Source organism: Atractosteus spatula, chromosome 9 (genome assembly GCF_055471065.1).
Source record: "Atractosteus spatula isolate fAtrSpa1 chromosome 9, fAtrSpa1.hap1, whole genome shotgun sequence".
NCBI lineage: Eukaryota > Metazoa > Chordata > Actinopteri > Semionotiformes > Lepisosteidae > Atractosteus > Atractosteus spatula.
The window spans coordinates 9,227,542-9,242,066 of record NC_142714.1 but is presented as its reverse complement, the minus strand read 5'-3'; the positions used below and the strand labels follow the sequence as shown (position 1 = coordinate 9,242,066).

At 40.5% G+C, this 14,525-nt stretch overlaps 2 protein-coding genes across 2 annotated transcripts; both read right to left on the bottom strand.

The window, feature by feature from the left end:
* Positions 1–939: 939 nt before the first annotated feature.
* On the bottom strand, positions 940–4,117 carry olfm4.1 (olfactomedin 4, tandem duplicate 1). The gene is made up of 5 exons (XM_088925787.1): positions 4,039–4,117; positions 3,499–3,666; positions 2,792–3,004; positions 2,409–2,553; positions 940–2,052 (listed from the first exon to the last, which is right to left on the bottom strand). Exons 1-5 carry the CDS (start codon positions 4,090–4,092, stop codon positions 1,247–1,249), a joined length of 1,386 nt encoding a protein of 461 aa, XP_088781913.1. The 5' UTR covers positions 4,093–4,117; the 3' UTR covers positions 940–1,246.
* Positions 4,118–5,481: 1,364 nt separating this feature from the next.
* On the bottom strand, positions 5,482–13,323 carry lrrc74a (leucine rich repeat containing 74A). Its single transcript, XM_088925135.1, has 13 exons — positions 13,212–13,323; positions 12,606–12,781; positions 12,332–12,439; positions 11,906–11,999; positions 11,215–11,264; positions 10,985–11,066; positions 10,609–10,694; positions 9,801–9,995; positions 8,601–8,696; positions 7,652–7,795; positions 7,457–7,561; positions 6,923–7,008; positions 5,482–6,052 (listed from the first exon to the last, which is right to left on the bottom strand). The coding sequence occupies exons 1-13, from the start codon at positions 13,321–13,323 to the stop codon at positions 5,482–5,484; spliced, it is 1,905 nt and encodes a 634-aa protein (XP_088781261.1).
* Positions 13,324–14,525: the final 1,202 nt, after the last annotated feature.

The window sequence follows — 14,525 nt, the reverse complement described above, 5'->3', positions numbered from 1 at the left end:
GTAGCATATTTCAGACAATCCTTTCTGTCAAAATAATTAAAATAAAGTACCTTAAACCTGAATCTGAATGTACTATATATTTTGTGTAATTATTTTTTGTAGTTTAAATGCTTGTTTTGATTGAATCTGTCTGAATCCCTCTTGGGATTTTGACCTGGTGTGAGTATGTGCTTGTCTGTGTCTGTATGTGTCCTGTGATGGATGGGTGTCCTGTCCAGGATGTACCCTGCCTTGAGCCCATTGCTTGCCAGGACAGGCTACGGATCCCCTATATTGTATGGAGTGGTTAGAAATTTGATGGAATGGATTTTGACATTACAGAGCATGTTCTTTCATTCTCAAAGTTTATAGATCTCTCATTATAGTGCTAAGATGTCATGTGTTCAGCATGCCTTTAGAGACTATAAAGCCATTTTCAAGTGCAGTGATACTGGAGCATCATAAACGAAACATGGTCTTTCATCACCTCGATATTGCCATTCCCATGACAGTCATGTACAGTACAATGTGAAGGGCTGACCAACTCAGCAATGCGCCATAGAGAGCTTTAATTCTCTTCAGATACAGTATGTTAGGATTATTGTATCATAAGATAGTAATAAAAGTTCATTCTTTTTCTCAATCCTGTTCGAACGGACAGTCTTGTTCTTATTGTAATTGAATTATCGTTCCTTACAATCGTCAAATTTCTACAGAGTTTTATTACATTTATTTAAGGGCAGCAGACAAGTTGCAAAAACAAATTATGCAGGATTTGTTCACCAATTGTAGACATACTGTACTGTATGTATTTCAATTGATGTATATCCATTGTCACCTAGAAGTCACTAATAACAATTCATACCTGTTTGTTGTGGTTTGAAATAGAGTTTTTCAGCTTCCTTCCTTCAGCTCCTGTTTTAAAGCAGTTGTTGTAAATGTTTTAAAGCTCCTTATTGGAACTGTTGTATGTGTACAAATAAAACATATTTCTTTGTGCAGGTTTGTAAGTGTGTGTCCATGCATAATAAACACACTGTGCTGTTTTGATGCTTGTATAGGATTTTATTTATTAATGTGAAGAATTTCACAGTTGTTGTCAGTGGTGCCACTGTGTTTGTGTCTTCTCACATATTCACATATACAGTATAATGTTTTCTTTAACAATATACTTAAAAAATACCAGAAATACATTGTTAGATAAATGTTAACACATGATGTTTTAACAATGTGACACTTAGAAATTCCATATTTCTTTAATCTTTTGTTATTCCTTGTGGAAGTTAACATTGTAAAACACATAGTAGCCATTGGTATACATGTACAGTTTTTGATCTATAGGGTTGTAGTGAAGATTTAAAAATTCTTCGTATTTCTTATTAAAGGGAATGCTGATGTAACTCTCCTCACCAGTCTTGGTGTCGTATTTATAGAATATCTCCTCTGTGTTAATGTTAATTGGTCGGGTGACGTACAGAACCCCACACACCATGAAGGCATTGCTCACCGACCGCTTGAACATCTTTGTTTCCCATGTCTGCTCTACAGCAAAAGCATTTACATCTATTTTGGCGATCATCATGTTACCCCTACTCGCTTCCGTTGCGTAAATCACCCACAGTCCATTCTCATCAGCTGAAAAGTCAAAATCCTGGTACTGAGTAGCGCTGTAAGAGAACCTGTTGTTATAAGCCGCATCAGGTAGGACTCTGGACTCTGACGTCATAGTAGTTGCATTCATTCTGCACATATCTCTGCTACTGTAGCAGTTATAGTACAAGTAGTTTCCGTGCATTATATAATTATTCCCATTCCCCCTGTTTGTGTTAGAATTACTATAAGAAAAGCTTTTAAAGGAATTGCCTAAGACCAGGTTGGTGTAGTCGGAGTAGAGGTACAGGTTGTACATGTAGCTGGAGGTAAATCCAGAATACCAGTACATCTTCTCAAAGCCAGGCAGAGGCTTGGAGTCTCTTCCCCATCCTCCAAATCGGTAACTTGTACTGTCGTGATCGTTTAGCTGGACTATAAATGGCATGCTGAGGTTTCTAATTCCCCCATGCTTACAGGATCCTGAAAAAATAGAGAAAAACTAAATAGTATGAGCTGTAATGAAGGTATTTTCTTTCAAAAGTTGATCATCAAGCATGGGTTATTAATGTATGTGAGAAAACACCTAAATGTTGTAAATATAGTCCAGATAAACCTGAACTACTGTCTGTGCTCAAGTTAAAAAACTAACCACCTAAAACGTCTTGAGTCACTGCTGAGTAATAACAAACCCAGATTGTGTTTGTTTGGATTTAAAGGGATGAAATCATGGAAAATAATGGAACAGTGAATATTTGCGTTGTACGGAATGGCACAGTCTGATAACAGGGTCAAATAACCAAAGTGAAGTGGAAATTGAATCAAGAAATCTGAGTTACCTATGTCGGGTTTGAACAGCTCGTTTTGCCATCTTTCGCATTCCTCCAGTTTCTGCTGCAGTTTTGCGTTCTCACGGCGGGTCGCCAGCACACCATTCTTGTCGTAACTCTCAAGATGGGTTGCTATGACTGTCATGTTGGAAATCTAAGAAAATAAAGTACAAAGGTGTTCAAATATAGTGTGGTGTGTGTGAGACTGTACTCCAAAAAGAACAAAATTCATTTGGGAAAAATTTAGATAACAGTGGACAGAAAAATACATATTATAAAGAAACAATAATACCTGGTATTATCATATGTATACAGTATCTTATATCTTATTATAGCCCATGTTCATGACATACCATAACGAGGAAAATTCGATTTTGCTACATTTCCATTACCTCTAAATGCAGACTTGTGAAAATGGATGAAGAGGTCTGGATAGATCCTTTCAGCTCAGTGATAAGAGCTTCGAGCTGCTTGATCTCTATCTTCAGCAGCTCGAACTGCAGCTCCGTGTACTTGTCAGGGTCCTTCTCCATCACCTCCACGTGCGCCGTCAGGTTCTCCAGCTTCGTCACGTAGATGGTCAGCTTGCTTTCGTAGATCTCAACCTACAGACACGGAGAGTTCAGTCCATTATCACAGCAGAAGCTCCCACTGGGGTCTCGTCATCTCTCTGCAGATGCAAACCACTAAATGACTTCAGGCCAGGCTGGGAGAGAAAGAAATTCGAATGTTTTTTTGTGTTTCAGTAATCTGGGATGGAGTGGCCTTCTGTTCAGTGAGTATCCCGGCTTGCACCCTGTGCCTGCTGGGATAGGCTTCTGCTCTCCTGCAACACTAAATTGGATAAAAAGGTTAGAAAATGGGTGGATGGACATTTCAGTATTATCTGTTACATATTTAGAGTGATGCTGATTATAGCTGAAATTCTTAAGGCATGGTCATTAATATAATTGTATGGTATAATAACTCATCTGTCTGGTACAGGTGTATATGTTTAAAAGAAAGACACAATGGTCATTTCATGCTTTAAAATACACTATGAGAATGCTATTTACTTTAAAGTAATATATAATTTAATAATGCCCAAATGAGTCTGTACCTTGCTCATCTCCAGCTCCAGTTTGTGACTGATCATCACTGCTGTCTTCTCTAGATCTTCCGCTTTGTCAAAGGGGAAGATTTTGTTGGGCAGGAACACTTTACAGGAACAGCTGTCATTCTCCTCCACACCTCCTGTTGCATTGCTGGAGCTCCAGTGGTCTATGGGCTACAAGAATACATAGATTAAACTGTACAACACTCCCTTACTCTTTCGTACTTCCTTAGAAGGACAAACAGGATGTATGTTCCCCGTGGGTCCTCATACTGCTTGTGCTATGGAATTATTTGATCAGAATTTACTGTCTGTACTCATACTGTACTGCACCAGTATATAATCCTGCAGACGTCTATGCTGCAAGTCCTGCATTACAAGTAGAGATGACTCTATGAATTAAATTAGACATTATTAAATGCTCGCCTGTTGCAGTTAAAGTGTTTCCAAAGGAAATACCCGAATACCAATATCTTTGATTTTCAGTGTGGTTTATTAATTTAATTGAATAGGGAGGTCTAATGCCTACTGAAACAAGATTCTCACCATCCAGGAAAGTGCACAGTGGAGGAGGATGAACAGCAGTAGCGCAGAGATCATTGTTCTTCAGTCTTGTGCTCCCAGGTCTATGATTTGTGTTTGAATCCTGGGCCTTTTAAATCCCTTATCTTACCTTTGATAACAGCAACATCTTTTGCGTTCTCAGGATTATCAGTGTAATATTCCGTATCTATATACAATACATTAGGTCAAATCTGTAGTCCAACAAAATAACAATAAAATTTACAACCATAGGTGATCAACACCTGTTTTGGGGTTTGTTTGAACTTTTTTCTATGATGCACAAATCGGTGAACATCTGTACAATTTAGTATAGTTAAAAATACAGAATGTAAATCAGGATATGTTATGTGAAAAATTCCCAAGTAAGACTTTGGGTACAGAAAGAAAGACATTGCTGCTCTAGAATCAGCAGCCTAAATGCTGTACATATAAAGGGATATCATAGGCAGACTAAAGGACCTGAATCTTTTTAGTCCTGAACAGAAAAGGCAATGAGATTCACATATTCTAAATCCTCAAAAGTCAACTTAGTAGACTTCTTCAGAATCAGCACTGTAACATGAGCCAGAGGACACAAGCTGAAGAAGCACATTTAAAACTGAGAACCTTTTAATGTTCAAATGTGGCACCAGAAAACTAAATGTGTCCGTAGTTTCCACATAATTTATAAAAACCAGATGTCTAAATGATGAAAACCACGTTGATGCTATTCTTTTATCAAGAATATAATTTTATCAATAATAATAAAATAAATAATTGTATCCTTTTCTTTTCTTAGTCACAGGCAAAGAGTCACACAGAAATAGTGTGCAAATCAATGCATGACAGAGGAGACAAAAATGACAAAATCACAACATTCGACAATTTTAGCGAAGTGAAAGTCTTTATGAGGCAAATGTCAAGATTCAATCATTTCTACTGCAAGATGTGATAAACCACTTTGAAGATTTATCATGACATATATGTAATATGATTGCAGGTGCCAAAGTATGTTAGTGTGTTAGAGTTACACTTATCAGCCTGAAGAGTTCCAGCAGCCTTTGGTTGTAACATCTACAGTATATGGACACAATGCAGGTAATAAGCCTCCAGTGAGCTGAATGGCCTCCTCTCATTTGTCACCTTTCTTAAAGTCTTATTGTAGAATTGTTTTCTTAAGATTGAATCTCAGTATTGAAACTCTTGTAAAAAGAGACATTGGGGGAGTGTTTTTTTTTTGTTTTGGTGGAAAATATTTCCACCCTAGTCATCAGCTTTTATGTTAATTGTCAGTGTAATAATTTACCAATTCTGGGGATCACAAATTCAGCAACATCTTTGTGCTCCATTGGATACATATACAGTAGACAGAAAAAAAATATTCAAAACATATCGCATTCGTTTTTGTTCTTGGTTAAAAAGAAATAAAGGTATTGAAAATTGTGCTCATTTTGTGGACTTCTTTTTTGGACGTTTTGAAGCTGGGTTCCTGGGAGACGTCAGCGCTGGTCTGGACCTGGTCAAGCTGTTTGATCCGGAGTTGAGCTTGTGAGAAAACACCTCGGGGTTGGAGCTGCAGTGAGGGCCGCGGTGGGCCGAGTCTGGCTTGGGCAGGGGGGACCCACTGCTTTCGGAGAGGAGGTTGGGCTGGGAAAAGGAGCGCACCTCCGGCGTGCTGAGGAACAGGGGGCGGGCCTGGCTCCCGATGCGCGGGAGACGGACGCGGTCACTGTCCGTGTCGGGCGCCGAGTAGCGACTGCTGTTTGTCATCACCACGTGGTGCCAGGAGCTGAGAGGGGTGGCCGAGAAGTGCTGAGGCCCACCAGACTCCTCCTCCTCCTTGGCGCCCCCTGGTGAGATCACCATGGAGCTGCGGGGGGTGACGGCCTCCACTGCACTCTGGAAGGTCTTCAGGATGCGCTCGCTTTTCTGTTTCTCCTTCTTCTGGCGGGACTCCACCTTCCGAAGCAGCCGGCGGTGATCTCTCATCATCTGCTTCCGGGTGTCGGCGAGGCCCCTGAGCAGCAAGCGGTCATGGGAAGAGAGCAAGTGAGATGCAAAGGGAGCAGAGCAGCAGGTTCCAGGAAGCAAGAGCAGTGTGACTTGTGTAAAGCCAGGCCTTGCAGTACTCATCTTTATCCCAGCTCTGTCCCAGATTATCTATGCCATCTTAATATACTACTCAGACACTTTTCTCTTACCAACTAAACCTGAAGATAAATGGACAAGATCTAATACAGAAGTGCTTGCTTTTAGGCAAAAGGATGTCATGCTTTCTTGTGCCTTTTATTATTTTGTTACTCTCAGGTCCCTTTCCTGCAGCTTTTCCTTCTACACTTCTAAACACCTTTGTACGTAGGTACCTCTGGGGAATGTGGTGAGGGAACATATTTAACACAACAAAGGTAAGAAGAGTGCTAGGAGACCAGAGATGGGAGTCGAAGCACACTGAGCCCAGCCATGTTTCACTGAACCTTTATTGGAGCCCTTGAGATTCTACTGATCTGCCTCTGCCCTTTCCTCTCCTGAAGACAATTAGTTGCTGGAATGGACATCTGCTGAACTGCTGCCCCTCTTTCTCCTGCTGACTATGGCTGCATAAGGAAACTAATCAAAATGAAAAACACAAGCAGAGGGTCATTTGAGAAGTGGCAAGAGAAAGGTTTGGGGAAGGTTTCCTTATTAAGGCTTTTCAAAATATTCTGCTTAATCAGCGAAGTAACTACTCTTTGAAATGTTTGCAGAAAAACTGAGGTCTCTTTCGGGGAAGTTCTTATCTGCTGTTATGATCAGCTTATTATTTAGTGCGATGTCATCAGATGATTAATGCTCCTTCAGGCTGTTTTTTTTTTAATCCACATACTGTATGAGGTTGAGGAACACTAACCTGTAGTCTACATTCCCAGTCCTGTCCTTGTCCAGTCTCTGCACCAGCTCCTCAATCTGAAATCGATCTAGTGGAATACTGGATTGCTAAAATATTGAGAAAAATATTCACAAAGGTGACACCCCAAAATATATACAGTAAGACAATTCAAAAAGAATGTCTGCCTGCCTGCCAGGCTTCCATCTCTTCACAGTATCTGGATAAAGATGAGCAGAAATAGATAGCTCATATGTAGCTCCTTCCCAGTCATTTCAAATCATAAAAAGACAGGATATTCAGATTTACAAGAGATAACTGTAGTAAAGGTGTAATTAGTGTAGCCCCTGTAACACCGATGAGCTCCTCACATTATGAAAATACAGGATGCTGACATCAAAGTGCTGAATACAGATCAAGGCACCTGGTCCTGGATGTCACATTGGATATTTCAAACAGTCACAACAGGTGAAGCCAAACACCAAATGCTTCATAGACAGAGCAGTGCCAGAGGCTGTCCTTAGACAGAGCTCTGGGAATCTCAAAGTTGAATCAGACCTGCACAGCCTTTCTGAAGTCAGAGACGGGCACTCTCATTGATCCGTCTTTGTCGATGTTGCGGAAGAAATCCCAGAGGCGCAGCTTGCGTTCATCCAGGTAATCCTACAGAAAACAGCCAGGGCATGAAACAAACAGGACACCGACCGTGACCGCGTGGCTGTCATCCTGTCAGTGAGTATGAGCTCAATGCACCTGAATGACTTTCATGGGGTCTGGGCGCCGAGGTTGCTTCTTGGCAATGAAACCCCCAACGCCCCCATAGAGCACCTCCAGGGCCTGGTGTTCCTGACAGGTCAGCTCCAGCAGGTGCAGGAAGGCCTCATTCACCAGCACATTCTGAACACACATGGAGGCGAAAAGCATTGTCAGAGGACGTGAGGAAGATTATACCAGGGAAATTCTAGTCATTTGGAGCCAGGCTCTTCTTAAATGATCTATAAAGGAACAAGTAATAGGGTTATTCCATGCTGAAAAAAAGAAGAAAGAGAACACAACGTTTCGGCCGTGGAGCCTTCTTCAGGTGTGAGAGAGACAGGGCCTCACACCTGAAGAAGGCTCCACGGCCGAAACGTTGTGTTCTCTTTCTTCTTTTTTTCAGCATGGAATAAACCTATTACTTGTTCCTTTGCAGCCTACGCATGCTGACGCAGCTACCCACCTTAAATGATCTATGTAAATTAACAACTTCTGTCAGACTGCATTCAGAAAACTTCTTCAGATATTTAAGTACTTCAAACAGCTTTGTAGTGTATCTGCATTGAGCTCAATCCTTGTACCATAAAACTCCATAAAAACGTGCTGTCATTCATGTTTGTTTAATTTTTCTTAAGTTTATTGGCACAATCATAAAATGGCTTTAAATGGCTTTAGAATTTTAAAAAAGAAGTTGATGTAATTGGAATATTACATATACTCTGTCTAACTGTAGATCTTTTTCTACTGCAAAATAAAAAATAAAAAACACTTAATATAGAGAATATATTATTCTTTGATGAAATAATACAGTAATTAAACAATATTATCCGTTTTTTCTGACTCATAAATTCCGAATGAGTAAGAAGAGTAAATCTGTTGTTTGGCTGCAAGAGAATTGTGGCCAAGATGCTGCAGCTTACTTAAAATGACCTTCATATTAACTCACTGAGATATTGATCTCCTCCAGCGCAGATTTGGGGGTGTTCTTCACTGCAGTGACCAGGGCCAGCGCTCCCTCAACAGTGAGAGAATTGTAGGCCAGCTGGGGAGCAACATTATTTCACAGCGTTCACACATTGGAGCTTAGCTCTCCAGCTAAGTTAATTTCTCTGTCTCTGATCCCTGTCTGCATTCAAACTGGTGATTTGAAATCAAGCTACATTGTTTAAGGAAATTGTGTCTGTTGCTTTGCTGATCTGTCTAGGAAATCTTTTTTTTGTTTATATAAGTGCTTGCCTGGACTGCAAAACCACAAAAAATATTTCTTTTTATGTTTTTATCAACCAACCCTTAAAAGAAAAACTTCAAGTCCTAATTGTCATGATTGTAATTCCTCCTCTTAAGGGCACTCCGGATCTTTTACATTTGAATTGATTATGTGTGCCTGCCTCCTATCCAGCCCCTCCTTATTTTAACCAGACGCTTTCACTACTCTGGGCTCAGCAGTGGGAGATGGACGCCCGGAAGCCTGCCTACCAGCGGGTCCTGGAGTGACCCGACGGCATAGGCTTCATCACGGCATCCTGACCATCTGGTTCTGGGGCTTGGAGCGCCTGGCCTCGTTAACCCATTTTTATTCCCCGTCCCTGAACCGGATCCCGTTTGGTTTTTAAACCTTGTCTTGTGTTTGTCTTGGATGGATCACCCGGCCTGGATGTTTGGACTTCTCCCTGGATTACCCCCTGAACTCCTCTGGACTTGTTTGCCATGGCCACCCCCACCCCCACCCCCCCGAGCACCAGGGCACAGTCACGCCTCCCTGATTGTCAACTTGTCCAGTTCATCGTCGTCTCCTCCCTGTGTCCGTTTCACTTTCTTCCAGATTATACCGTCTGCATAGGGTCCTGACCAACGCATGGCTACACTACTGAACCTAATGTCCTAGTCCTAATGACAATATTTGTTTTTTCATCCTGCTGTGACACTAACCAGATTAAATACAGCACCGTCACTGAATTGAGCTCAGACACAAAGCACCTCTGAACCCTTTCCTGCAATTTGCATTTTAAAAGTTATTAAAAATCAATATGTGGTCACACTTCAGATGTTCTGTTTTTTTAACATGATTTCCATGTTCATCCCTTAGGCATACAGTCCAAATTCCCCTCCTGGGTAAATAAATGGAGGCAATACATTGGCAACTAACCCTGAGTACTTTCAGTGTGTCGTTAGCCACCAGCCCTTTACAGAGCAGGCCGACGCCCTCGTTGGTGATCCGGTTGTTGCTGAGGTCCAGGTGCAGTAGGGTGTTGTTGAATTTTAAAGCCTCCCCCAGAGCAAGAGCCCCCTCATTTCCAAAGCCGTTCCAGGACAGATCCAAGTATTTCAGTGTGATGTTGACCTGAGGAGAAAAACAAAGCTGTTTGCTGTGCTGCCTTTAACCACAGAATTTTAGGCACCTATGTCCCAGTCTTCTCAAAATGTTATGTAGTGAATGGTTTACACAGGACCTTTTCATTTTTGTAATTTTCTCTTCATAAGTTGCTGTACAGAGTATTAAATATAATAGTTTTAATCTGTGATGTTATTTCACTGTGCAACCGAATTCATTGTTATCCATACAGAACAACAGTATAGTTCACAAATGTTAAACTGATTAATTTTCCAGATATTTCTGACAAATTATGTTTAGGACAATTATTAGAAATGAGAATTTGAAAACTGGCTTTTGGGAGAAGTAGCAGATAAGATTTTGGTTGTTTTGCATTCTTCATCTCATTTAATTGATCCAACAAATACAGAAGCCTGCATTATGTCTCCCTGAGCTTTAGAGAAGCTGCAGTAGAAGTCATGCACACCCTGAGCTTGAGAGAAGCTGCAGTAGAAGTCATGCACACCCTGAGCTTGAGAGAAGCTGCAGCAGGAGTCATGCACACCCTGAGCTTGAGAGAAGCTGCAGCAGGAGTCATGCACACCCTGAGCTTGACAGAAGCTGCAGCAGGAGTCATGCACACCTTGAGCCCTGCACAAAGTGCCACTGCGCCCTTCATACGCAGACGATTCCAGCTCAGGTTCAGCATCTCCAATCCTTCATTGTTTGCTATAGTTGTTTGAAAACAAAGATCAAGCAACAAATCAACATTTAAAAAAGCATCTTTCTGTTTATAATTGAAATAATGTGGATATCATTGCATTCTGATTCTTGATTGAGTTTCTATCACTGGTCCATTCTACAGTGAATTCAGCAACAACAACAACTGAAATTCCCATTGCTTCCTAAAACCTTTGTTGACTGAGCTATTTCATAATGTTGGTAGTTCCAGTGTCCAGATGTGGCTGTGCATTCTAAATCCAAGCAATGTTTCTGATACAGTGATGTCCATACTGTACCTAGCATCTGGCCCAAGTGCTCCCCTCCCTTCTCACTGAATTCATTGTGGCTCAAGTCTAGCTCCTTCACTCTGTAATTGTTCTGGCAGAGAAAGAGAAGGAAAAGTACTGGATTGAGAATATTACTTAACTGCCGAGACACATATTATCCAGTGTGCTGTATCATGAACAAAAACACTTTTATAATAGGTACATGTTTTTCAATTAAATAGTTCTTGTTTGCGACTTACAGACAAGGCATCTGTAAAACATTTCGCATCTTCTTCTCTGAACTCATTTCCTGTTTAAACAATCAACAGAAATCATCGTTATTGAAGGATTTTAAAAAGAAAGGCAAGTACAACTTATTGAGGATAAATACATTTTGTTTTCCATTGTACAGTATAATATTGTGATAACTGGTGAAAATTAAAAGGTAAGAATCATGGGGTATAGAATCTGTTTTTAAATAATTGTATTTTACTGTAACGCTACTATCTTACTACATCAACAAGACACAAGTATATCACAGTGCACACACAGAACAGGACACCAGAGTATCACAGGGCACACACACAGGAGTGGACACTAGTGTATCACAGGGCACACAAACAAATACAGGTCAGGACACCAATCTATCATATTGACCTGGACAGCATATCTTCAGAAAGTGGGAGGAAACCAGAGGTCTTGGGGAAAACTCACACATATGCAAGGGGAACACGCAAACTCCACATGGAAGATACCTCAAGCCTGAATCAAACTCAGGACACAAGAACTACGAGACAGGAGTACTAACCACGGCCTTACTGTGCTTCCCTTGATATTACTGAATGAAAGTTCCTATACAAAGTGATTCTGTATTTGGTGTGCTGAACCTCTATACCAAATCTAAAACATACATACTGCCTGTAAAAAGTGAACAGAGATGGGTATATATACCTGAGAGTTTTATGGTTCTGAGGGAGATATTGTCCAGCAACATTTTGGAGATGTAGATAGCGCCTGTGGACTTCAGGTGGTTATTGGAAAGATTCTGTCACGCAAATAAATTAATGTTATTTTAGGTTTCAAAGCAATTTTGTTCAGACGTGGAAGGCAGGGGGTTTCAAGAATATGGTGCTCTCTAGTGGCAGTCTACATAAATTCCTTTTCAAAAGAGCTCACATTACAAATCCATTCCTACACGTGTTGCACTAAAATTTTATATTCAAAGAACAAACCACAAATAACTGCGATCGGGGCAGTGAGGTTCTTTCATTGCACTACCATCTCATAACTTCCTGAAACAGCCTGATGATTGTGTTTTTCCTGTAAATCATGAACGCGCCACTGTGAGTGCTGTCTGATGCACAGTCTGCTGCTCACCAGATTCTGAATAGTGCAGTTTCCTTTGATCATCTCTGCCAGATATTTTGTTCCCTCTGCAAACAAACAGTTGTCTTCCAGTTCAAGGGTTATGATCGTCATGTCGCTCTACATACACAAACACACACACACACAAAAAATAGATTTGCAGAAGAGGATGCTTTGCTAAAAATTGAAACCAGGGAAAAAATTATCGGGCAGGCAGACACTGCCGCCCCTGCTGCCTGCCAGGTTGGCCATGGTATTAGTAAGTTATAAGAATAGAAATAGTTACCACAAGTGCTATTGCCAGGGCCTGGGCTCCCTGGGGCCCAAGCCCATGGTGGTTAAGGTTGAGGTTTGTGTTTTCAAGGTTACGCAGGAAATAAGAGACTGGCACGACACCAACCAGCCTGCAGGCCTGCAGGTAGAGCTCACGAGCAGAGACACTTCTTCTAGTCTCCTTACCGTCTGAGGGAAAAAGATACATGACTTCTATGTTAAATGTTAATATCTAACAAAACAAATATAACGAGAATATTGTTCACCGGCAATGAAAACTACATAATATTCACCCTGGCTCCTGAGTCTTTCAGACCATCTAAATGATTTCCAGCCACATTTTTAAGAACAGGGCAACACCATCCATGCTCCCCCAGATTTGAGAAAAGTGTGCCTCACACGTCCTTTTGATTTCCTTTAAATTTAAATTGCGGAATTTATACATTAGCGATGCCAAAAACACTGAACCTCTTTGATAAACTCTGATAAATAGACAGTTAAAACCCTTGAAAAGAAAAGGAAATACAACTTACTGACTCGCTCTACATATATGCACATTGGGAGTTCCGCAGTTTCATAGATCTAGAGTGAATGTTGTAATTCAAGCAAGGTGATTTACCGTCGAGCTCAAGGTCAGTGTCCCACTCATCTCCACTGTCTGGGTCCGTTGCAGGGCTGCCACTCTGTGTCACTAGACAGAGGGACTCCACAGACAGGCTGGACTGAGCCATCTCAACCCCTTCACAGCCGACAGGAGCTACAAAACAAACCTCGTTGTAATTTTAAAGTGGGCTTCTTTTTGAATGCTGTGTGCAAGATTGAAAAGGAATGAATTTCTGCAGGCTTTGGGTTTAAATTTCTATCAGTTAAACCATTCTGTCTTGTTCATCAGGTTAACATTTGTCGTATTCCTGGCATGTACAGTGAGTCAATTATCATTTGGTAAGAACATTAGAAAATCTACAAACAAGAAGAGGTAAATCAGCCCATCCAGCCCATTCTGTAGTAAGTAGATCATCGATGTTTTATGCTTACCTCAAATCCTGGGCTATATGTTGTATTCGATGAAGGGTACACTTTAATTAAGGAGCTAGATGTGATGATTAGAAACAAAGATATCCAGCACCATTTCTAAGCTTTTTTTCTATGTTCAACTTCACTTGCTAGGAGTTCCAGTGAATATAAGTACAGGCATTGTTGACAACTGTACAGCCAAAGTGAAACTCTAGCCTGTACAGAAATGTAACAGGAACCTTTAGGAGACGTCTAATGATAAATAATTTGTTAGCAAAGGCAGAGACCAAATACAAACCAAGCTACATGCAATGCATGTGTGTTCTTTAAAAAGTAATATATTAACCTTTATTTAATTCTATTTTATTAGATTGTGCCAAGTTTTACTGTTGAACCTTAGTCTGGTAAAAGATATATTCACCCATAGAACTTCAAGCATTTCCCATTAAGGCTGGATTATTCCTGAAGTTTGTTACTGTGTGTTACAGTAACTGTAAAAGTTGAACAAACAACCTCGCAAAATTTAATAATATCATAAAATGTATCGATGCATGTTTCCATTATAACACTCTTACGTGGCTAATTATACCTTATTTCTCAAGCATTGCGCTCAGTCTTGTGCAGACAGAAGACAGAGGTACATGATCTTTCAGCTGTGACAATAATATTACCAGAATTCTGTTAGTGATCATTGTTTGATTTAGAACCGAAACACCCCTTGCCATGGTAACAGCTGTCAAAATTCGAAATCAAATAAAAGCATTGTTTTGACATTTGTTTTATTTTCAAGAGCAATATGAACATCGCCCATTATGTCATTTTTTTCCCAGGAACTTTCCAGGAATTATGTTGAATTCTACACACTGCATCAGCTGTTTTTACTATATTATCGCTAAATACAATGCTTTTTATTGTAAAG

Coding starts and splice junctions, on each gene's coding strand:
- olfm4.1 (XM_088925787.1), bottom strand. CDS start 4,092: ATGATCTCTGCGCTACTGCTGTTCATCCTCCTCCACTGTGCACTTTCC. Junction 2,554..2,791: donor TCACAAGTCTGCATTTAGAG/GTAATGGAAATG, acceptor TTATTTTCTTAG/ATTTCCAACATGACAGTCAT. Junction 2,053..2,408: donor GCTGTTCAAACCCGACATAG/GTAACTCAGATT, acceptor CTATTTTTTCAG/GATCCTGTAAGCATGGGGGA.
- lrrc74a (XM_088925135.1), bottom strand. CDS start 13,323: ATGGCTCAGTCCAGCCTGTCTGTGGAGTCCCTCTGTCTAGTGACACAG. Junction 9,996..10,608: donor CACTTTGTGCAGGGCTCAAG/GTGTGCATGACT, acceptor TTTTCTCCTCAG/GTCAACATCACACTGAAATA. Junction 7,009..7,456: donor ACTTCAGAAAGGCTGTGCAG/GTCTGATTCAAC, acceptor TCAATATTTTAG/CAATCCAGTATTCCACTAGA.